This window comes from Dasypus novemcinctus, chromosome 10, assembly GCF_030445035.2.
Source record: "Dasypus novemcinctus isolate mDasNov1 chromosome 10, mDasNov1.1.hap2, whole genome shotgun sequence".
Classification (NCBI taxonomy): domain Eukaryota; kingdom Metazoa; phylum Chordata; class Mammalia; order Cingulata; family Dasypodidae; genus Dasypus; species Dasypus novemcinctus.
The window spans coordinates 13,135,394-13,160,196 of NC_080682.1; the positions used below are offsets into that span (position 1 = coordinate 13,135,394).

General features: G+C 42.0%; 2 protein-coding genes across 8 annotated transcripts in view; both read right to left on the reverse strand.

Moving 5' to 3' along the window:
• TMEM216 (transmembrane protein 216) overlaps positions 1-115 on the reverse strand; it is a 31,750-nt gene extending 31,635 nt beyond the window's left edge. For all 4 annotated transcript variants that reach the window (XM_023591971.3, XM_058305360.2, XM_058305357.2 and 1 more), the window contains exon 1: positions 1-115. In XM_023591971.3, coding sequence (XP_023447739.1) covers positions 1-115 — 115 coding nt within the window.
• Positions 1-24,727, reverse strand: TMEM138 (transmembrane protein 138). Of its 4 annotated transcripts, XM_071217993.1 has the most exons (6): positions 24,570-24,643; positions 22,826-23,073; positions 21,659-21,830; positions 20,253-20,328; positions 4,427-4,481; positions 1-3,698 (listed from the first exon to the last, which is right to left on the reverse strand). In XM_071217993.1, the coding sequence occupies exons 2-6, from the start codon at positions 22,951-22,953 to the stop codon at positions 3,647-3,649; spliced, it is 483 nt and encodes a 160-aa protein (XP_071074094.1). In that variant the 5' UTR covers positions 22,954-23,073; positions 24,570-24,643; the 3' UTR covers positions 1-3,646. The 4 variants fall into 4 exon arrangements, with proteins under 4 accessions (XP_071074094.1, XP_004469390.1, XP_004469391.1 ...); XM_004469333.4 differs by lacking the exons at positions 1-3,698; positions 4,427-4,481 and adding an exon at positions 19,405-20,001 and having other exon boundaries at positions 24,570-24,727; XM_004469334.5 differs by lacking the exons at positions 1-3,698; positions 4,427-4,481 and adding an exon at positions 19,405-20,001 and having other exon boundaries at positions 24,591-24,676.
• Positions 24,728-24,803: the final 76 nt, after the last annotated feature.

A 24,803-nucleotide genomic window follows, 5' to 3' on the forward strand; every position in this document is an offset into this window, starting at 1 on the left:
CTCGCGGCGCCATCGTCAGTCCCCATGGAAACTGCGTACGCGGCAACCGGCGATCCCGGAGCAGCGAGGTGTCGCCGGAAGTGGAGGATGGAGCGGCCCCTTTGGCGCTGCCCATTTGCCGTACTCTATGGTTGCCCGGAGCGGTGGCCGTCTGGGTTCCGTCTGCGCGTGCGCCAGGAGGAGCGTTGGCCGCAGCGGGCCCTGACCGTGAGTTCAGCTAGCTATGGAGAGCAATGGCCTCCCGCGAAGCTGTTCCCGCAGGACCGCGGGATCAAGGGCGGCTTTCCCGGCCCTGCATTACAGCGCATTGGACGGAAGGGGCCAGTTGTGACAAGGAGGCCAGAGAATTGGCAAATAGACCCTAGCCTCACGAAAAAACTGCTCTAAAAATATATAAATAAATTTAAAAATAAAAGCTTGTAAATATGCTCAAAGAGCTAAAGGAAATGATGGGCAAAAAAGGAAAATGAAGTCAGGAAAACAAACAAAATGAGAATTTCAATAAAGAAGTAGAAATTATTTTTAAAAAAGAGAAATAAAAGTTATGAAACTGAAAAGTACAATAATTGAAATGAAAAACTTTCCATAGAGATTCAATGGCAGATATGAATAGGCAGAAGAAAGGCCAGACCAGACAACTGAAACGATACAGTCTGAGGAGCAGAAAGAAAAAAGAACCAAGAAAAATGAACAGGACCTGAAGGGCCTATGGGAAACATCAAGTGTACCAAAATATGCATCATATGAGTCCCAAAAGGACAGGAGAGTGAAAGGGGCAGAAAACGTATTTGAAGAAATAATATCTTGGAATATACACATCCAACAAACTCCAAATAGGATAAACTAAAAAAGATTCACACCAAAACACGTTAGTGTAAATTTGTCAAAATCCAAAGATACCTGCGCTGTTCAAGATGGCACAGTGATCAGGACTCTGTTCCCCACAGAAGCTTTGAAAAATCAGTAAGAACTGACAGGAACATCTTTCTCAATGCTCCAGAAAACAAAGGACTACAGTCACAGGGTGAGTGCTAAATCAGAAGAAAAGCCACTTAAAACAGTAGAGAGAAAAATAGCTAGAGAAACAGGCAGAATGACCTGGAAAAAATATTCTAGGCTTTTGGACATCAGGGGAAGGCTGGTGTTAGAGAAGAATAGCACTCACTGGGACATGGAAACTGACACGATGCAGGCAGGAAGTTTATTGGGAAGCTGTCCCAATAGAGTGGGTCTGACTTCAGCCCGCTTGTGGAAGGTGGTGAATATGACTTTATATAGTACATCAATAGGTGGGGAACGTTAGTCTGTGGGGAGGGGGTTAAAGTGCAAGTAGAGTCTGTGGTTAATAAGAGGCTATAAAAGTGAGTTCTCATGCATGGCTTGGGGGTAGTGGGCTAGGAGGTTAGGTATTCTTGGAATGTGGGGCGTCTGGTGGTCTGGAAGGGATGAGGGTCCTTATCTGGTCCATTCCCACTGTGATATGGCTCATCCTTGGGGGGAAATAAGCTGTCCTCTGCACATAGGCATCTTGACTGTTTCATTCAATCAATGGGAATGGAGTCACAGCCTTATGACCTGTTAATCATTGCAAACGTTGTAAGGAAAAACTCTAACCAGAAGAGAAAGGGGTACAGGAAAAAAAATTTGAGGGCAGGACTGAGTAGAAGCCGGCACACTTCCCCCACCCTATGAACAGAAAATCTTGAATTCTCTGTCCTCAGGCCAGCAGCTACAGACAGAAGAGGCCGCAGGGATCCACCTCCCCAGGAAATGGGAGAGGGAAGGACACAGTGTAAGGCTAATTCAGCTTTTGGCCAACACATTTGGTCTGCTGTGTCCCATGAGCCCTTCCAGATTGGAAGCGGCCATGCCATTGTTTACCTTGGGAGCCAGCATGTGACTTAAGAGTTCTGACCCTATCAGTCACCCTCCCTACTAACCAGGGCTGGTAGTTAAGGATGCAGAAAGGAATGGAATTATTTCCTACCTGGAAAAAGGGAGGGAGCTGCCAGCAAAGGTTGGAGAGGTGCTTTCTGGGAAGGTTTGAACTGCTAGGCTTTCAATAGCCTCCAGGTGGGATCCTCTGTCACATCGTGGCTGCCTGTGTGTTGCAGCAAATACACTCGAACCAGGCTTTGACAGAGAGAGCTGCTGTAGAGTGCCATGTTCTGGAAGACTAAGGAAGTGCAAGTAAGGAAATTAAATAAAAAGTAGAGGCTTTTTCCAGCCATTAAAGTCTCCCTCCCCAAGGCCCTTGTAAGCAGGTCTGCAAATCATTACTGGGTCCAGGGCACAGATTTGGACAACTACAAGGACAATCCTAAATAACTAGAATAGGTTGAATCAAAGAATGGCAGTAACGCACAGCCTCCCACCACTAAGTCCCTAAGAGAAAAATTGAGTATCAGAGTAATTGCACCATCATATTCAGATGCCTAGACATCAGCAAAAAATTACAAGCCATACTAAGAAAATGGAAGAAATGGTCCAGGCAAAGGCCCAGATGAGACACAGGATTTGAAACAATCAAGAAGCTTCATACAAATTTCCAAAACCAAATTAATGAGTTAAAAGACAATATGGCTAAAAAGATAAAGGAGATCACGAAGACACTGAGCAAGCACAAAAAAGAATTTGAAAACCTGAATAGAAAAATAACAGAGCTCATGGGAATAAAAGACATGATAGATGAGATAAAAAACACTAGAGACAGGAAAGTGGATGTGGCTCAAGCAATTGAGCTTCCACCTACCACACAGGAGGTCCCGGGTTCAGTTCCCTGTGCCTACTGGAGAAGATAAGCAAGTCAGTGAGCTGGTGCAATAAGATGATGCAATAAGACACAAAGAGGAAAGACAATGAGAAACAAAACAAAGCAGGGAGCTGAAGTGGCTCAAGTAATTGAGTGTCTCTCTCCCACATGGGAGGTCCCAGTTCAGTTCCTGGTGCCTCCTAATGAGAAGACGAGCAGACACAGGGAGGACACAGCAAATGGACACAGAGCAGACAGTGCAAACAACAAGGGGAATAAATAAATCTTAAAAAACAAGACAAAATACTAGAGGAACACAACACGAGACACAAAATGATAGAAGAAATAGTAAGTCATACAGAAGATGGAACAACTGAAATTGAAGAGAGAGACGAATAAAGAAAAGAATGGGAAAAAATTGAGCAGGGCCTCAGGGAGTTGAGTGATAACATGAGACAGAACAACATAGGTGTCATGGGAGTTCCAGAAAGAAGGAGAAGAGAAGGGAAAGGGGGCAGAGTTTTTGAGAAAATAATGGCTGACAATCTCCCATCTCTCATAAAAGAAATGAATTTACATGTCCAAGAAGCACAGCATAGCTCAATCAGAATAAATGTGAATAGACCTACTTCAAAATGTCAAACGTCAAAGAAAAAGAAAATTCTGAGAGCAGCAAGGGAGAAGCAAACCATCACACACAAGGGATACCTAGTAAGACTTAGTATGGATTTCTCATCAGAAACCATGGAGGTGAGAAGACAGTGGTATGATATAACTAGGATACTGAAAGAGAAAAATTGCCAGCTGTTACAACCCAGTTCCTGAAGGGCACAGGTCAGGGCAGCTGCAAGACTGAAGGAGACAGTGTAAGGCATAAGCTTTATTTATTGGGACTTAGGGGAGATTTTTTTCCTGTGGTAATGGTTCGGAGAATGAAGGTAGCACTCTGCAAAAGGTGAGAAAACGAGGGGCAACATATAGGGTCTCAGAACAAAGACATTTCATAACAGAGTTACATAAATGGGGTCTGGTGAGGTTATTGTAGGAAGGAAGTATACAGCCTGGAGAAAATTGCTCTCTACTATATCCTCTGTACATTGTTTTCCTGTGAGGAGGTTTGTTACATTTTAACTTGTGTCCTGGGGCAGGCAGCCATCAATATACTGCAGGCTGAGTGTCCCTTAGGTAGGGGAAGCCAGGGCCAGGGGCCTACTGGATCCCCACATTAGTCGAGAATTCTTTATCTGGCAAAATTGTCCTTCAAATATGAAGGTGAGTTTAAAATATTCACAAATAAACAGAAACTGGGGGAGTTCATACAACAAAACAAACAAAAACCCTTTGCAGGAAGTATTAAAGGAAGCCTTACAGCCTGAAAGAAAGAAAGAAAGAAAAAAAAAAAAAAAACAGGAGAGAGAGACTTGGAGGAGAGCATGGAAGGCAAGAATAATGGAAAGGAAAGGATAACCAAAACAGTAAAAAGACAGAAGAAAATAAGATATGCCATTGAAAATAAAAAAATTAAATAGTGGAAGAAAATAATGCATTTACAATAATATCATTGACTGTAAATGGTTTAAACTCTCCAATCAAAAGATATAGGCTGACAGAATAAATGAAATAACAAAACAAAACAAAACATGAGCCATTCCTATCTGTCTATAAGAGACTCACCTTAGACCTAAGGATACAAACCACCTGAAAGTGAAGGGTTGGAAAAAGGTACTCCCTGCAAACAGAAACCAAAAAAGAACAGGGTTAGCTATACTAATATCAGAGAAAACAGATTTTAAATGCAGAAAATGTATAAGACACTCAAAAAGACCATTATGTGTTAATAAAAGAGACACTCCACCAGGAAGAAATAATCAAATATCTCTGCACCTAACCAAGATGCCCCAAAATATATTATGCAAATGCTGGCAAACTGAAGGGAGAAATAGACATTGCAACAACAGTAGTTGGAGAATTCAACACACCACTCACATCATTATATAGAACAACTAAACAGAAGACCAGCAAGGAAACAGAGAAATCAAACAATATGGTAAACAAGCTACACCTAACAGACATATGCAGAATGTTGCATCCCAAATCAGCAGGTTATACATTCTTCTCAAGTGTTCATGGATCTTTCTCCAGGATAGACCACATGTTAGGTCACAATGCAGGTCTCAATAAATATAAAAAAGATTGAAATTGGGAAACGGACTTGACCCAGTGGTTAGGGCATCCGTCTACCACATGGGAGGTCTGCGGTTCAAACCCCGGGCCTCCTTGACCCGTGTGGAGCTGGCCCATGCACAGTGCTGATGCGTGCAAGGAGTGCTGTGCTGCGCAGGGGTGTCCCCGTGTAGGGGAACCCCACGTGCAAGGAGTGCGCCCCATCAGGAGAGCCGCCCAGCGTGAAAGAAAGTTCAGCCTTCCCAGGAATGGTGCTGCACACATGGAGAGCTGACACAAGATGACACAACAAAAAGAAACACAGATTCCTGTGCCACTGACAACAACAGAAGCGGACAAAGAAGAACACGCAGCAAATAGACACAGAGAACAGACAACTGGGGTGGGGGAGAAATGAAATAAAATCAATAAATCTTAAAAAAAAAAAGATTGAAATTATATAAAGCACCATCTCAGATGATAATGGAATGAAAGTGGAAATGAAAAATACATGGGGAAAGGGAAAATTTGCATATGCGTGAAGGCAAAACAACACTCTCAAACAATCAGTAGGTCAAAGAAGACATTGTAAGTGAAATTAGTAAATATATTGAGATGGAAAACAAGAACACAACTTATCAAAACTAATGGGCTACAGCAAAGGCTGTGCTGAGAGTGAACTTTATAGCCCTAAATGCCTTTATTAAAAAAGAACCTAAATGCCTTTATTAAAAAATAAGAAAGAGCTAAAATCAAAGATCTAACTGAACAATTGGAGAAACTAGGAAAAGAACAGCAAAGCATTCCCAAAGCAAGCAGAAGGAAAGAAAGAATAAAGATTAGAAGGACCAGATATAGCTTAAGTGGTTGAGTGCCTGCTTTCCACATACGAGGTGCCATATTCAATCCCTGGTACCTTCTAAAACCAAACAACAAACAAATGAAAGAACAAACTCGGAGGAGCTAATGTAGCTCAGTGGTTGAGTGCCGGCTTCCCACAAATGAGGAACTGGGTTCAATTCCCAGCCCTGGTATCTCAAAAGAACAATAATAAAATAAAAGATTAGAGTAGAAAGCAATGAAATAGAAGAGTACAAAAAAAAAAAAAAGTAGAGAAAATTTAAAAAACCGAAGCGAGTTCCTTGAGAATAGCAATAAAATTGACAAACCCTTAGCTAGATGAACAGAAAAAAGATGAAAATAAATAAAATCAGAAATGAAAGAACAGAAGTTACAACAGACTCCACAAAAATAAAAAGGATCATAAGAAGATATTATAAGAAACTGTACGCTAACAAACTAGACAACCTAGATAAAATGGCAAATTCCTAGAAATGCAAAACCCACACTGACTCTACAAGAAATAGTAAAACTTAACTAACCAATGAAAATGTAAAGAGATTGAATTAGTCATCAAAATCTCCCAACAAAAAAAGTCCAAGACTAGATGGCTTCACAGGTGAATTCTACCAAGCATTTTGAGAAAAATTAACACCAGTTCTGGTGAAGCTCTTCCAAAAGATTGAAGAAGAGGAGAAATTACCTAACACATTTTATGAAGCCAACATCACCCTAATACCAAAACCAGATGAAGATACTACAAAAAAAGAATATAACAGGGAGCAGATGTGGCTCAAGCAATTGAGCGCCTGCTTCCCACATGGGAAGTTCTGGGTTTGGTCCCTGTACCTCCTAAAAACAAACAAACAAAAAACAAACAACAAGCAAACAAATGAAAAAACCAGCTCGGGGGTGGAGGTGAGGGTTAAGTGGCTCAGTGCTTGAGTGCCAGCTTCCCATATACAAGGTCCTGGGTTCATTCTCTGGCCCCAGTACCTCAAAAAACAAAAAACAAAACAAAAAAACACTCTCTCTAATGAATATAGCTGCAAAAATCCAGCATCCATTCTTACTAAAATCACTTCAAAATAGGAATAGAAGGAAAATTCCTCAATATGATGAAGGGCATATATGAAAAACCCACAGCCAACATTGTAGTCAATGGGGGAAAGGTTGAAAGATTCCCTCTAAGATCCGGAACAAGAAAAGGATGCACACTGTCACCACTGTTATTCAATATTGTGCTAGAAGTCCTAACTAGAACCATTAAACAGGGGGAGAAAAAAGGTGTTCAAATAGGAAAATAGTAAGTAAAACTCTATTTGTGAATAACATGATCTATATTTAGAAAATTCTGAAATGTCTACAAAAAAAAAAAAAAAAAACCCTTGAGCTAATAAATGAGTTCAGCAAAGTGGCAGGATACATGTCAACATGCAAAAATCAGTAATGTTTTTTTGAACAATCTGAGGAGGAAGTCAGGGAAAAAATTCCATTTACAATAGCAACAAAAAGAATCAAATACCTAGGAATCAATTTAACCAAAGAAGTACGGGACCTGTATGCAGAAAATGACAAAACAAAAGAAATCAAAGAAGACCTAAACAAATGGAAAGACATTCTATGTTCATGGATTGGAAGACTAAATATCATGGAGATGTCAATCCTACCCAAACTGATTTATAGATTCAAAGCAATACCAATCAAAAGTCCAACAGCCTACTTTACAAAAGCAGAAAAGGCAATTACCAAATTCATTTGGAAGGGAAAGTGCACCTGAATAGCCAAAAACATTCTAAGAAGGGAGGAATTTCACTGCCCAACTTTGAAACATATTACAAAGCCATAGTGGTGAAAAGAGTATGGTATTGGCATAAAGATAGACATATTGATCAGTGGACTAGAATTGAGAGTCCATAAATAAATCCTCACCTATACAGCTAACTGGATTTTGACAAACCTACCAAGTCCATATTACTGGGACAGAACACTCTTAAACAAATGGTGCTGGGAGAACTGGATATCCATAACCTAAAGAATGAAAAAGGCCCCCCATCTTACTCCCTATACTCAACTCAAAATGTATGAAGACCTAAATATAAAAACAGGACCATAAAACTACAAGAAGAAAATATAGGGAAACCTCTTAAAGACCTTGTGATAGGTGGTGATTTCTTAGATTTTATACCCAAAGCATGAGCAACAAAAGAAAAAAATAGATAAATGGGACCTCCTCAAAATTAAACACTTTTCACCTCACAGGACTTTGTCAAAAGGGTGAAAAGGCAGCCAACTCAATGGGAGAAAATATTTGGAAATCACACATCCAATAAGGGTGTGTGATTATATATATATAAAATGATATATAAAGAGATGTTACAGCTCAACAATGAAAAGGCAAATGACCTGATTGAAAAATGGGCAAAAAAAGAGAGCAAAAAACAAAAAAACAAACAATCTTTTAAAAATGGGCAAAAGACTTAATAGACATTTGTCCAAAAAAGAAGTACAAATAGTGAAAAAACACATGAGAAAATGTTCAACATCACTAGCGATTAGGGAAGTGCAAAAACTACAATGAGGGAAGTGGACTTGGCTCAACTGATAAAGCGTCCGCCTACCACAGGGGAGGTCTGCGGTTCAAACCCAGGACCTCCTTGACCTGCGTGGAGCTGGCCCACACGCAGTGCTGAAGTGTGCAAGGAGTGCCATGCCACGCAGGGGTGTCCCCTGCATAGGGGAGCCCCACGTGCAAGAAGTGCAGCCCATAAGGAGAGCTGCCCAGCGTGAAAGAAAGTCCAGTCTGCCCAGGAGTGGCACCGCACACACAGAGAGCTGATGCAGCAAGATGATACAACAAAAAGAGAGATTCCCCGGCTGCTGACAAGGATAGAAGCAGACATAGAAGAACACACAGCGAACGGATGCAGAGAGCAATCAACTGGGAGTGGGGGGAGGGAAGGGGAGAGAAATAAATAAAAAAATAAATCTTAAAAAAAAAAAAAGCATTGTCAAAATATTTTTGAAAAATTCAATGAAATAAAATTTCACACCTATTAGAATGCCACTATTAAAAAGACAGGAAACTAGAAGTGTTGAAGAGGACGTGGAAAGATAGGAACACTTATTCACTGTTGGTTGGATTGTAGAATGGTACAGCCACTGTGAAGGACTGTTTAGCAGTTTCTAGAACTGAGAGCAGTGACATGAACAGACATCTGCACACCAATTTCATAGTGGTCTTATTCACGATTGCCAAAAGTTGGAAACAACCCAGGTGTCCGTCAGCTGAGGCATGGATAAACAACCTGTGGTGTATTCACACAATGGAATATTATGCAGCTGTAAGAAGAAATGAAGTTGTAAAGCATATGATGACATGGATGAACCTGGAGGACATTGTATTGAATGAAGCAAGCCAGACACAAAAGGGCATTACTATGAACTAAATATATTGTGTTACATATTGTATGATTTCATTTATATAAAATGTATATGTAAATCAACTTATAAATATGAAATTAAATTAGTGGCTATATAGGACTGCAGAAGGCATGATAAGTGGTGTGGAGTTTTTCTTTTTGGAGTAATGAAATGGTTCTAAAATATTTTGTGGTGATGAATGCTATGACATTGTGATTATACTAAAAGCCATTGATTATATATTTTGGATAGATTGTATGGTATGTGAATATATCTCAATAAAATTGCTTAATAAATAAATAAATGTTCAAGAATAGCCAGAAATAGCAACTATGTACATCAGGGGAAACAGAGAGACTGAGAGGTGAAGAATTTTCTTGTTTGTCTTTTATTATTATTATTAATGAAATAATAAAAATGCTTTAATAATGTTTGAAGTAATGAATGCAAAACTGTGATTATGCCAGGTACACATTGGAGGAATTGTATGTTTTATCAATATGTGTCAATAAAATTGACTTGTTTAAAAAAAAACTCCTTTGGAAAAACCTGTCAACCAAGAATTCTATAACCAGAAAAATTATCTTTCCAAAAATGAAGGAGGGAAACAGACGAGGCTCAACTGATAGAGCGTCCACCTACCATATGGAAGGTCCAGGGTTTGATACCCAGGGCCTCCTGACCCGTGTGGTGAGCTGGCCCATGCAGTGCTGCTGTGCACAAGGAGTGTTGTGCCATGCAGGGGCGCCCCCGTGTAGGGGTGCCCCATGTGCAAGGAGTGCACCCTGCAAGGAGTGGCACCGCACACATGGAGAGCTGATGCAGCAAGATGACACAACAAAAAAAAGAGACGCAGTTTCCTGGTGCCACCTGACAATGCAAGCAGACACAGAAGAACACACAGCAAATGGACACAGAGAGCAGACAATGGGGGGAGGGGGCAGGGGAGAGAAATAAAATCTTAAAAAAAAAAATGGAGAGGGGAGCAGATGTGGTTCAAGAGGTTGAGCACCTGCTTCCCACACGGGAGGTCTTGGGTTCAGTCCCCCATGCCTCCTAAAGACAAACAATAAGCAAACAAATTTAAAAAAACAACTCAGGGGAGCTGATGTGGCTTAGTGGTTAGGTGCCAGCTTCCCACATATGAAGTCCTGGGTTCAATCCCCGGCCCTGGTGCCTCAAAAAAAAAAGTTAATGGTTTAAACTCTCCTATTAAAATCAGAGATTGGCAGATTGGATGAAAAAACATGGTCTATCCCTATGCTGTCTTCAAGACACTCACTTTAGGTATAAAGACACAAAGAGTTTGAAAGTAAGGGCAGGAAAAGATATTCCATGCAAGCAATAATCAAGAGAACTGGAATGGTTATATTATTCTCAGACAAAATAGACTTTACATCAAAAATATTACAAAAGACAAAGAAGAATATTATATATTGATAAAAGTTTTAATCCAATGAGAAGATATAATCATATCTTTATATCATTATAATCATTATATCATTATATCACACTATCTCACAAATACATAAATATAAGAGCAATATTATAAGAAAGGCCAATCCATTTCTGGTATTTTGCATCAGCAGCCCTTTGGCAAACTAAGACAGTTGCCCTCCTGAACTTTTTCTTGCTCTGCTTGCACAGTCTGTCAGCGGTGCATGTGTCAGAACATCTGGTGGTGCTCTGCTCCATCCATATTCCAAGAGCAGGCACTCCCTCAGCAACCGCACAGGCCGTGGGGCTCCATGACCACCTTGCCATGGTCCTCCAAGCCTGGCACTGGGGGCAGCTCCCCAACCCCTTCAGTGCCCCCAAGCTGCCAGCCTTGGTTCACCTATGCCCTAGATAGTTTTCATCAAAGCCCTCCAAACATGGACACTGTACCCAGACCAGAATCCCAAGGCCATCTGTGCATCTGCTCACCAACCTCAGCTTTCCTTTGTCCTGGAGGATTGTATCAACCTTGCCTCCTCTGCTCCCCAGAGGGTTGATTACCAGTGGCTCTCTATCACCGGAGGCCGTGCACACAGAGGTGCTCCAACTCCCTCAGTGCACTTGCCCAACAACCCTGACTCACCTGTGCCTTCAGATGGTTGTTTTCTGGGGTCCTCCTGGTGTGGATATTGTTTGCTCTGGACCTTGTACCCAAAGGTCATTTCCCACACCCCCTGCACACCCACCCACCTAGAGGGCTGTTTCTTGTTTGACCTGCAAATGTGAACCAGCTCTGGCTTGGGCAAACTACTGAACTTCACACCCAGTGGGCTGCACTGAGATGTGACCCACAGCTGTGGGGGTGGGGAAGCCCTGCCAAGTTTATTCTTTCTTGAATTCTCTTGCTCTGCCCTCAGGTACCCTTTATATTAAATTTGCATGTTTAAATTACCGTGTGGTTTCTGTCTCCTGGCTGGATCCAGATGGAACCACCTGGCAATCTTGTTGATTTCTAACTCAGTTCCAAAGACACACTCTTCATGATTTTAAGTCTTTATCACTTATTGAGAGTTGTTTTAAGGTCCAGCATATGGACCACACTGATCAATATTCTGTGCATTTGGAGGGAATCTGAATTCTGTGTTCATATGTATTACAAAGAAATTAGAGAAAAGAAAAATTTTAAAAACAATCTTTTACATCCACCCAGATCCTAACTAATTCTGATGCTCCCATTCCTTTCTGAGGATCTGAGCTTCCATCTTTATCATTTACCCCCAGGCCAAGAACTCCTTTAGCATTTGTCATAGTGAAGGTTGGCTGGCAACTAATTCCTTTAGTTTTCTTATATCTGTTTGTTTTTTTTTAAAGATTTATTTATTTATTTCTCTCCCCTCCCCCCTCCCCCCTCCCCCCTCCCCCCTCCCTACCCCGGCTGTCTGTTCTCTGTGTCTGTTTGCCGCGTTTTCTTTTGTCCGCTTCTGTTGTTGTCAGGGGCATGGGAATCTGTGTTTCTTTTGGTTGTGTCATCTTGTTGTGTCAGCTCTCTGTGTGTGCGGCACCATTCCTGGGCAGGCTGCACTTTCTTTCCCGCTGGGCGGCTCTCCTTACGGGGTGCACTCCTTGTGGGTGGGGCACCCCTGCGCTGCCCATGGGCCAGCTCCACATGGGTCAAGGAGGCCCGGGGTTTGAACCGTGGACCTCCCATGTGGTAGGCAGACACCCTAACCACTGGGCCAAGCCCACTGCCTTATATCTGAAAATGTCTTTGTATCAGTTTATTCTTTTTTAAAAATACATTTTTGGTTTATTTTTAAAAGATACATAGATCACACAGAATTCAGTTTCATTCTTGAAAGTATATTTTTGCTGAATACAGAATTCTGAGTTGACTTGTTTTTTTTTCTTTTCAGTACTTTAAAGATGTGGTTCCACTCCCTTCTAGTGAGAAGTCAGCTGTTAAATGAATGGTTGTTCCTCTTTATAGTGTTTTTTCCTCTTGCTGCTTTCAAGATTTGCCCTTCATCTTTAGTTTTTAATAGTTTGACAGTGATGTGCCAGGGGTGGCATTTTTATGTGTTTATGGAGGTTGGTTTGAATCTGTTAATTAAAAAAATTTTTTTTCCTCCCCTTCCCCCTCCCCCACTGCCCCATTGTCTGCTCTCTGTGTCCATTTGCTGTGTGTTCTTCTTTGTCTGCTTGCAATCTTGTCAGCAGCACCAGGAATCTGTGTCTCTTTATTTGTTGTGTCATCTTGCTGTGACAGCTCTCCGTGTGTGCAGCACCACTCTTGGACAGGTTGCACTTTTTTTCGTGCAGTGGAGCTCTCCTTGAGGGGTGTACTCCATGCGCATGGGGCTCCCCTATGTGGGAGACACCCCTGCGTGCCATGGCACTCCATGTGCGCATCAGCACTGCGCGTTGGCCAGCTCACCATGCAGGTTAAGAGGCCCTGGGTTTGAACCCTGGACCTCCTATGTGGTAGGTGGATGCTCTATCTATTGAGCCAAATCCACTTCCCTTGAATCTGTGAAATTCAGTCTTCATCAACTCTGGGAATTTGGGGCTATTACTTCCTTAATAATTTTTCCTGCCCTATTCTTTCTCTCTTTACCTTCTGGGACTCAAAAAATATATTAAACTGTTTCATATTATCTAACTAGTCTCTGAGACTCTTCTTTTTTAAAAAATTTTTCCTTCTTTTCTGTTTTAGAGAAAATGTGTGTTTCAAAACAATTGTGCATAAAATGCAGGATTCCCACATACCACCCTACCACTAACACCTTGCATTGGTATGGAACATTTGTTACAATTGATGAGAGCACATATTTATAATTGTACTATTAATTAAAGTCCATGGTTTAACTTAGGGTTCACTGTATAGTGTAGTTCCATGGATATTTTATAAAGTATTTATTCTAACCTATTGTAGCAGTTTGATATTATTGACAAATTCCAAAAAGAAATATTGGATTATGTTTGTAAACTGGTCTTTTCCTTTGGGCATATGAGATTATACTGAATTACTTAATCAAGTAAACCTCTTGTGTCAGTAGGATGTTGAGTACCCACCCCTTGGTGGGTGGGGACTTGCAGATAAAAGGCATGGCAAAGGAGAGAGTTGAGGGCTCTTAATGTTGGAGTCTGATGCTGGTCTTAAGCTGGAGCCCCAGGGAGAGAGACAGAGTCATTCACCTGGTAGTCTATAGGTGACCTTGTGGAGAAAACAGAGGAGCTGAGCCCAGAGGAGCCCAGGAAGCCTGAAACCTCACAGATGTTGGCAGCCATGTTGCTCCAACACCTGAAAATAGACTTTGGTGAGGGAAGTAACTTATGCTTTATGGCCTGGTATTTGTAAGCTCCTACCCCAAATAAATACTCTTATAAAAACCAGCACCCCTTTGGCAGACTAATACACATATATACAAACTAACATTTCCCCTTTTAATCATATTCAGATATATATTTCAGTGCTGTTAATTGTGTTCGTAATTTTGTGCTACCATCACAAGTTAAGGTTTGGGAAGTTAAGACTTAAAATGTATAGAGGGAGCAGATTTGGCTCAATGGCTAGAGCGTCTGCCTACCACACGGGAGGTCCAGGGTTCAAACCCAAGGCCTCCTGTCCTGTGTGGCAAGCTGGCCCATGCGCAGTGCTGATGTACGCAGGGAATGCTGTGTCATGCAGGGGTGCCCCTGCTAGGGGAACCCCGCGTGCAAGGAGTGCACCCCATAAGGAGAGCCGCCCAGCGCGAAAGAAAGTGCAGCCTGCCCAGGAGTGGCTCCACCAAGATGACGCAACAAAACGAGACACAGATTCCAGGTGCTGCTGAAAAGAACACAAGCGGACACAGAAAAATACACAGTGAATGGACACAGAGCAGACAGCTGGGGCAGGGGGGAAGGGGAGAGAAAGAAATAAAAATAAATCCTTAAAAAACATGTATAGGATTCCTATTTGGAATGATGGAAATGTTTTGGTAATGAATGGTGGTGATGGTAGCACAACATTGTAAAATATTTTTCTGTCCTTCAGTTGGATCATTTCTATTTCATTAGCTCATTATTCTGTTATCTCCTCTTTAGCTGTGAAGTCCATCCAGTGAATTTTTAAAAATTTCAGTTATTGTATTGAATTGAATTGTTTTTAAAAAAAAAAAACACATTTATTTTTCTGCTGAGGTTGCCTATCTTTTTCTTCTCTAAGAACACATTTCCTTTTACATCATTGAGGTTAGTTATAATAGATGCTTTAAAACCTTTGTCCATTAATTCTAATATCTGGATCATCTCAGTGTTAGTCTTAGTTTTGAATGTTAAGTTGTGCAGACTCTGGTTTCTATTTGAGTCTTTGAGTAGCTGCTTTTTGTAGTATGCCCAGATTTTATTGTTATCTATGGAGGGGTCATTCCCATAAGATCTTAGCCATTAATAGAAGCAGAAGTCTCTAGGTATATTTTGATTTATATTTATTTTGCCTAGGGTTTGCAGAGAATCTTGATTCTGTGGATTGATGTCTTCCATCAGTTTTGGAAAATTCCCCAGCATCTCTTCAATTATTGCTTCTGCTCTAGTCTCTCTCTTTTTTCTAAAACTCTCTTTTTCCTGATGTCTTTCATCAGTTTTGGAAAATTCCCCAGCACCTCTTCAATTATTGCTTCTGCTCTAGTCTCTCTCTTTTTTTTAGAACTCTCTTTTTCCATTTAACTATTTCACCGTCTCTCATCTGATACTTTTCTGTATTTCCAGTTTTTTTTCTTTCTGTGCTTCAGATTAAACATTCTGTTCACTTGTTTCCTACTTCATTAACCTTGTGTTATCTCTTATCTGCTGTTAAACTTATTAGTGAGTTATTTTTTTTTTATCCAGAAACAAGATTATTCACACTTTAATACTTCATTCACATGAAATTCTAGAGAGGCAAAAGTAACATATGGATGGCAGATAAGTGAGTTATTTTTAGATATGGTACTTCTATTATCAATTTAATTCAATGTATTCATAAACCATACAATCCAGCTAAAGTGTATAACTGATATCATTTGGTATAATCACAGAGTTGTGCATTTATCAGATATTGCATTTTTTACTTCTACAATTTCCATTTGATTATTTTTTTTAAAGATTCCACTTCTCTGGTAAAACTTTATGGTTTTGTAAAACCTATTTCTCCACATTTTCTTGAGTATATTAATCATAAACTCCTTGTCTGCTTCCTCTAATATTTGGATCACATCACCTGTTTCTATTATCTAGTTTCTCTCCTATTTTAAGAAGTAAGGCCTCATCTCCTGGCACACTAGTAAGTTTTATTACATCCCAAAATTTGTGTTTAAAAAACTATAGAGCCTTCAGATGTTTTTTCTTTCACCCTTTCCTCTATGAGGCAGATAGAATGGGGGCTCATCACCTTAGTCCAGTTGGGGATTAGGTGATTTGAGGTGCACCACAATTTAGATAACTCTGGCTACCTCTTTTGCCTATTGCTAGAAAGTAGCCCTTCTGAGCTTTCAATGGAAAGCCCTGTGTTCAGCCAGGCCCCTTCCCCTGGTGAGTCCTGAGTACTATTCCTCAGCACCATAAGACTGCCAAAAATTCTACTTTGCTTTTCAGAAGCTTGAGGCTTAACCTTTTTATAGTCTCTGGCTATATGCAGCTTCAGAATTTGTTAAGTATCTTGAGGGGGAATTTAGTTGTTTTTAAGGCTCCTCAAGTTCCCAATTTTTATCATTCCAGCATTATGAGATCACTAGGAGCTCAGCTGTCTCCTTTGTTCTCCGGCTGCATCCCTCTCGTCCAGCAATGCCTGGATTCTGAGCCTCTTGCTCTAACCCAGAACCAGCAAATGTCCCCAGGGAAAAATATGCTGCAAATTGTCAGCTCACTTCTTCATGATTCTCCCTACTCTTGGATTTTAGGTCCTCTAATCTTACTTCAGCATTTCCCTGAGGCCCTTAGAAAGATGATTTTTTGGTATTTTATCTGTTCTAGTTTCCAACTGGAGCACTAATCAGCCAGAAGTAACTTCATCCTACTGAAAGTGTAAGTCTCTCAGGGCTTTTAAAGTGCTTATTTCCTTCCTTTGAACTTTGAAAGCTGAATATCCCCAAGGAGTCAATTTACATGGTATCTTAAAAATATATTCCTATAACTAAATGAAAAAAAAAAAAAAAAGCAAACTATTGTATGGCACATCCTCCCATATTCACAACTGTGTATAATATGTATAAGAAATGATGGGGGTAGGATTATGGTAATTTTTAAAAAAGATTTTATTCCTCTCCCCTTCATCCCCACTGTCTGCTCTCTGCATTCATTTGCTGTGTTCTTCTGCGTCCGCTTGCATTATCCAGCGACACTGGGAAACTGAGTCTTTTTTGTTACATCATCTTGCTGCATCAGCTCTCCATGTGTGCGGTACCACTCCTAGGTGGGCTGCAATTTTTTCACTCAGGGCGGCTCTCCTTGTGTGTGGGGCACCCTTATGCAGGGGTGCCTGAGTGGCATGGCACTCCTTGCGTGCAGCAGCATTGCACATGCGCCAGCTCACTACACAGGTCAGGAGGCCCTGGGGATCAAACCCTGGACCCTCCATATGTAGACGGACACTCTATCAGTTGAGCCACTGTCTGCTTGCCAGTAATTTTTTCTTTATAAAAATGTTTGAAATGTTATTCCAGTCTCTATTTTATTTTTTTTAAAGGGAGACAAGAGTGAATTTTTTGTTTTTTTAAGATTTATTTTTTCTCTTCCCTTTCCTGGCCACCCCCCTCCCCCCCACCCCAAGTTGTCTGCTCTCTGTGTCCATTTGCTGTGTGTCCTTCTGTTTCTACTTGTATTCTTTTCAGCAGTACCTGGAATCTGTGTCTCGTTTTGTTGCATCATCTTGCTGCATCAGCACTTTTTTCACGCTGGGCGGCTCTCCTTGCAGGGTGCACTCCTTGAGCATGGGGCTCCCCTACGCGGGGGACACCCCTGTGTGGCACAGCATTCCCTGCATGTGGGCCAGCTCATCATACTGGTCAGGAGGCCCTGGGCTTGAGCCTTGGACCTCCCATGTGGTAGGCGGACTCCCCATTCGTTGGGCCAAATCTGCTACCCCGTCTCTATTTTATTAGAACTATATAGATTGTCGAGGGGAGGGTAAAGGTACTCAGTGCTTGAAATACATCTGTGTGAAGATTAACTGCATGAACCTTTTAATAACTTTTGACCATGTGAATGTACTATTAAAGAAAATAAGTGCTTATATATGCCTACATATACATTCCAGTGACACACAGGGCCACAAGGGACCATGAATATGTGAGGGAGGAAACAGATTTTTGGTTATACTTACTAGCTGCAACCAGTACAGAGAACAATGTAGCCCTGATTAATCAGAGGGCACAGGAATAAACTGCCTTTCAGGGATTGTGATGAGCAAAGGGAATTACTGTATTCCTGTAAGAGTTTTTATGAAAAACTCAAAATCAGGGTATTATTTTTGAATCAATTGTGTCACAGACGAAGTGTGGAAAGTATAGATGCTGGCTTTGGTATGACTGTTCAGATCCCTTGCTTCAGTCAGAGAACATAAGGCTGTTATAAATGTTTTAGACATTTTAATGTTGTACTTTTTTTTTAACGTTAAAATCTTGACATCTGATTACCCATACTCTCATAGCTCTCTTTCCCCAGAACTTTATTCCAGGCCTCTAAAGCAGGGACTGGCAAACTATGGCCTGTGGACCAAATCCGGGCTACTGCCTAATTTTGTATGGCCCACAAAGCTAAGAATGTTTTTTTGTCACATGAAACTGGATGAAATTCAAATTTCAGTGCCCATAAAAAGTTGTACTGGAAACAGCTATGCTCATTCATGTATGAATTATCTATGCCTGTTTTCATGCTACCATGGCAAAGTTGAGTAGTTGCAAGGGAAACTGTATGGCCTGTAAAGTCTAAAATACTTATTCTCTGGCCCTAAAGCCTCTCTGAATAATGAGTTTCATGGAGCAACTCTGTGGTGTGGTAGACCAACTGGATTAATGGCCCCAAATCTTCATCACTCCCTATATCCATGCCTTTTGCCATGATACTCTGTAGTGCTTTTCTACTGACTCTGGGCTCAGCCATATGACTTGCTTTGCCCAATGGGAGTTTGGGAGACACAATACAAATAGAAGCTTGAAGTGGGATTTGTTCTCTCTGGCTTCTCTGCCAATGCTTCATGAATACACCCAGGCTTGTCTGCTGAAGGTTGAGCCATGGGAATGAGAGCTGAGTGTCCCCAGTAACTCCAGCTGAGGCTAACCTAGATTAGGCAACAGCCAAGAATCCCAGAGATGAGTGTCTAACCAAGATCATGATTTCAGTCCTGCTGAAATCAATGCAACCCTGCCCAGATCAGCTGCACACAAGTCAAATCACTGTTTATGGTTGTATGTATGTTTATGAATGTTTATGAACTTTGGTGGTGGTTTATTACATAACATTCTAGCAAAAGATACTATGGGCATATGAATTTTTAAAATTTCTTTCGCCAAAACAGACTAAGGAAACATTTTCACTCTTGAGGCAGAATCTGAACCAAGCACAGAAGTCTGGAACTTCAGGGCTGCTACGTGAAGCATAAGATTGCCTCTTGAATTTCTGCAAAAAATACTTTGTACTTATACTGGGGCTCAATAAATATTTGTATTTGATTTGTGGCTCAGTCTGTCCACTGACTCAAGTAGATGCTGAGGCTAGGACTTGGCATGCCTCTTAACCATGAAGAGATCTAGCTAGACACACAGACTCCACCATTTATGGAAAAAGAAATCAATTTATTTCCTATTTATAAAATGTAAAAAATGTGTCTTGGGTATAAAATCTAAATGTTGAAGGTGTGATGAATCAGGAGCACATAAATACCACTCTCTTCTTTCTTCAGTCTTCAGCTTGTGGTGCAAGGAAAGTGGGTGTGGGGAGTACCAGGCTGTACCAGGCTAAAGGAAAAGCTTCATGAAGGTGAGCCACTGAGCTCTCTGCCAGGAAGAGGGTTCAGAGCAGGAAAGGAGAGGGCATAGAACTGACATAGGAGGCAGGTAAGGATTATGTACTGGAGTCTGTAATGGAGAACACTTTAACTCGCAAGAGGGAGGATCTTCCTTCTTGAATACTGAACACAACTGGCCTGAGCCTGTCCTAGGAAGGTCAAGCTGTTTCCTTGTGCACAGGGCCATACCCTGCAGAGCAACAAATGTGGCTTCCATTAGGAAGGGAGGCCATCAGTGTGACAAAAAGAGGTCACCTTCGGACTTGCATGAACTCCTTGCGCAGCCAGAGAGAGTCCTGGTAGAAGCGAGGATCACCCAGTCTCACGGCTGTCCGCTTGTAGGAGTAACAGTACAGCACTGCCGCTGTGGATAAGAAGCAGAAAAGCAGCCCCAGGGGTGCTCCCGGGTATTCTTTTCAGAATAAAAACAGAACCTACAGAGGATGAGGGGTTCTGCCTCATGACTTCCCACTGCCTCCCAGCAAGGGCAGAGTGCAGTGATTTCACCTGTTTCTGGCATGGCTGTCCCAACCATCCCACACCAGGGCAAAGGTTCTCACTGCCAGAGCCATTTGTGGGACCAAGGTTTAGGCCTGTGGTTAGTGTGGTCCTTACCTAGTCTCTGCAATACAAATAGTGTTTGAAGTCCACCAGTCCAGACAAAGTTGTTGGCATTTTTCCAGCGTAAGTTCTGAAGGAGATATGAATGGATAGGGAAAGGTCAATGGCCTGAGGAGATCCTCACACCTTCAACTTGGTTAGTTTCTGATATCACCCTTACTTTAAAATCATACTAATCTGGGAGTGGATGAAGCTCAAGTGGCTGAGTGCCTTATTCCCACAGGGGAGGTGTCCAGTTCTATTCCCAGTGTTTGCTAAAAACTAAAACAAACAGCAAACAAACAAATGAAAAAAGAAAAAAAAAACAACTCAGGGGAGCCGATGTGGCTCAGTGGTTGAGCATCAGTTTTCTACTTGTGAGATCCCCAGTTCGATGGCACCTCAAAAAAAAAAAAAAAAAAATCATGCTAATCTCACCTTCCTCCTCTTTTTCCATAACTCCAAGGAGTGTTTCTCAAAGGAGACTCAAGCTTCTTTTTTTTCATGCAAAGGGGATATCCTTTTAATCGTGAGGGAGGACGTCTGGACTAAGTAATTTATTCCTTTCCATTCCTTAGTCTTTGCCAAGGAGCAATCTCAGGCTTAGTTCCTGTCAGATGAAGGCTCATTGTGCTCAAGGTTTAATCAGATTAACAGCTTTACAAAGCCAGAACCCATTTTGGCTCCAGAAACTTCCGGCACTGTTCTGCTCCTTTTTTTGTGAGCTCTACTTCTCTCCTGTGGAGTTGCAAGGGCAACCTAATAGAGTTCAGTCTGAGAAGGGGAGCTTCAGTAAAAAAAAACTGACTAGAGGTGCCCTGAAGTTTTAAAGTATTCCATCTAAATGAGTACATGAGGAACATGGGATACCCAAAGAGATGGAAGAGCTTATGAAGAAAAGCACTAGAAATCTGGAACCATGAATACTGGATCTGAGTTGGGGTCCATGTTAGAACTAAGGGGAGGCATCTTGGAGTTTGGTCCTCCTAGTGTAAGTGATGGGGACCCAGAAGAGGGGAGGAGCACTAAAATGCAAGCAGCACTCTTGCTTGGCTATTCCTGGCACCATTCACTGCCTACAGCACTGGCAATGGGACTGTGATACCTAAGAACACCCTGTATCTGCATCTACCTGCCCAAATGGTTAATGAGGAGACAGATTCAACTTCCTGTTTTAGCCCTGACAGGACTGTTTGGGACAAAGGTGAACTGTATGCTCCAGAAATATCCTTGACTCTTGAATAAGGCTGTTCTTTTTGTCTCATGTTGGCCAAAAGTGTCTTATAAAATTCTTAAGTGCTTAACTCCAGCCCTGACCACTTTATTTCACCTGATGTGGTGTAAAAGAAAGATGCTGTGTTCTCAGAGAAAAGAGATTCCTAGCCCTTGAAGGATTCAGGAATTCAGAGCGCCTCCCTTACCATGACCCAGACATGAAGGGAGATGCTGAGGGCGAAGTACACAGCTGTCAGGATGATGGTCCCTTTAAACTTATGGAATAGGAGGTTGACCAGGCCAGCCTGGAAGATGAAGGTATTGAAGAACATGAGGAAAATGATGATGATGTTGAAGAGGACTGCAATATCCTGGATGCTGCAGACATAGAAAACAAAGTACAGCCAAATGGAGGCCCATGTGAGGACCCACAGCTGGCCCTCAGTCCTGAGGGATACCTGGAAGTCTGTCCATCCTGTGTGGGATAGGTCATCTGAAACCCTCCCAGAGATTGCATGGGCTTTGGGACCCAAATGACATAAAGCTAAAATTATCTGCTGGCCCCATCAGTTGGGTTGCAGTCCACAGACAAGGTTTCTGGCCCTGACACTCTTACCCTGTCACGTAACCTCATCCTACAGGACAGATTCATCAGGAAAGATCACAGTGCACTTCCCCCTGATCTTTGCAAGGCTGGCACCTTAGCGTCATTCAAGTTCAATGTCCCCTCATCAGAGAGGTTTTCCCTTAACCTGACTTCCTAAAGTAACCCTCACTTCTCCTACCCCAGTTACTTTATTTGAAATGATCTTATTTTTTGTTTATGTCATCATTGTCTTTCTCCACTAGAATGTAAACCCCAGGAGAGTAGGAACTTGTCATGCCTACCACGGCAACTAGAACAGGATCTGGCAGGCCAGTGAACACTTGTTGACTGAAGGAAGACTGTGTCCAAGACTGTGGTTTTCAGTTTAGAAATGGTCCTATAGAGTCTATAAATCATTTGGAGGATAAATGCCAACAGTTTCAGTCCTATGGGAATCCTATACATTGTATTTTCTTTTTTCAGCCTGCTATTTTGTAATCCTCTTTCATGGCAATGTTGGACAATATTTCTACCACAGATGAAGGAAATGACAGGGTCAGCAGTCTGTCCCTCCTTTCCCATGTGAACTACTCTCCTTCTCCCCAACCCTTGTAAGGACATAAAAACAGGACCTGTGACCATGTCTGTATACTGCAGAGTGCCCAGGACAATGGTGTTTTATCATTCCTGATATTTCTCTGTTGATAACTTTAAAATACTAAACTGTGCCAGTCAGGACCTTCAAACTGCTTGGGTTCAGCTTTCCAGACCCACCCGCTGAACTCACATGAAGAGCACCAGCTGGATGACAGGAGCCATTCGGATTAGCTCTGAGAAAGAATTGACAAAGAGGTCGTAGGACAGCAGCAGGAACTGCAGGGAGAGCACCAGGCTGTAGTTACTTGTTTGGAGCATCCTCCTTCTGCTTTCTTGGGCCTCCACGGGCACATTCCACAGTTCCCCAGAGACAGCTTCTGGCTCCCTCCTCAGCACTGGGGGAGGGAGTTGTTTTCCTTGTTCTAAGGTAAGGGGGTGCTGGGGCAATAAGAGAGGGGAGCTTAGAAATTCTTTAACACAGTAAATATTTGTTAAGGACCCTATCATGTGCTGGGTACCCACACTAGGTGACTGGAATACATTGGTGAACCAAAGCTTAACTACAACAACAAAAACCCCGCTACTCACTCCTAGGGACCATCACCCTCAAACTTTCTCCATGCCTAGAATCTTCTAAACCCAGAGCTCTTGAGGATTACAGAGAAGAGGGACCATCTGGGCATGTAGTAGTAGCAATAGTAGTAGTAATAATAGTAGCAAACCCTTATATAGCACGTAAAATGTGCTAGAGACAATTCTAAGCACTAAAATTATTTAAACCTCACAGTAACCGTATGAGGTTGATGATACACTATTATTTCCCCCATTTTACAGATAAGGAAACTGAGGTCCAGGAAGGTAAAATAATTTGCCCCAGGTCACATCACTAGTAAGCAGCAGAGCTGGGATTCAGATCCAGGCAGTCTGGGTCCAGACTCCATAACTGACAGGCTGATCTGGAAGCAGGTGGGGGAAAAATGTTGGCATGAGAGATGAAAGTGGGTGTAAGCAGAAAAAGCTGGGAGGAAATAGGGTTCACCTGTAAAAATTTATCTTCCAGCATATGGTAGCAACACAATGGCACCACACAATGGGAGCTGAGCCTTTGTTTTCATATTTTCCAAGGCCCAGGAACTGCTATAGGGGGTGATGGAAGATATCCTGTGAGCCCCAGATGGATCGAACCCATAAACAAATTACAAAATGCTTCGAAGTGCTAGAGAGTGATTAAATTAACATCTGTAAAATGTTTTACAATTACAAACTGTTTTCATATTTAATACCTTATTCTTATCTTGAGACATAGCCGTTATTATGCATATAATCCCCATTTTACGCTGAGGGTTTGAGAGGTTAAGGAATCATACAGGAGTACGAGCTTACTGAACGTATGAATGTGGTCTCTCGGACCCCGAGTTTCATCATTCATCAAATAACACTGATAGCCATCATTTATATACCAACACCATGTTGAACTTGCCAACTAAGGTAATTTCCTTTAAATCTCGCAACAACTCTACAAGGTGGTTAATTATCCCTCTTCCATAAGCAAGAACACAAGCTGAGAGAGTTCAAGCAATTCACCCAGGCCATACAGCTCGCAAGTGAGCAGAGCCAGGACTGACGCCAAAGCTGGTCTCTTCATCACCACCTCCCGGGCCACCACAGAGGGCTGTTCTGAGAATCCGTTATATAGAAACGTACATCGCCATGCCCACGTGAAAGGTGATTATTAGGGCAATGGTGATTCACAAACTGCTCTTCACAGTTCGTCTACCGCTACCAGCCAGGTTCCCTTTGATCCCTGAGCAATCATCACACTTCCCAGACCACTTAAGGATGGGGCTGTTTTGGCAAAAACAAAACAATACAAAAAACCCACCAAATCCCAAACCACAATAATAAAAATCCTGATTTCTGGGTACTTTACCCACCTCCCTATCGACCACTCTCACCAGTAAGAGCCCTCGTCGGTTGTCATGGGGACTCCACACTGGCTTCCGGAAACCGCAGTTTGAATTCCGGAAGTAGATGAAGAACGCGGCCTCCACCTGCGCCTTTCTATCCGCGGTCCTCCGCTTCTTCGACCCGCTCTATGGCTAGCCTGGCAGCCATGTTATGGCCGTCACTTTCCCGGACCCCCTCTAACCGTGGCCTTCCCAGCGTTG

Coding starts and splice junctions, on each gene's coding strand:
- TMEM138 (XM_004469330.5), bottom strand. CDS start 23,142: ATGATAGGGTCCTTAACAAATATTTACTGTGTTAAAGAATTTCTAAGC. Junction 20,329..21,658: donor CCCTTCATGTCTGGGTCATG/GTAAGGGAGGCG, acceptor TATCTCCTTCAG/AACTTACGCTGGAAAAATGC. Junction 20,002..20,252: donor ATTTGTATTGCAGAGACTAG/GTAAGGACCACA, acceptor TCTTATCCACAG/CGGCAGTGCTGTACTGTTAC.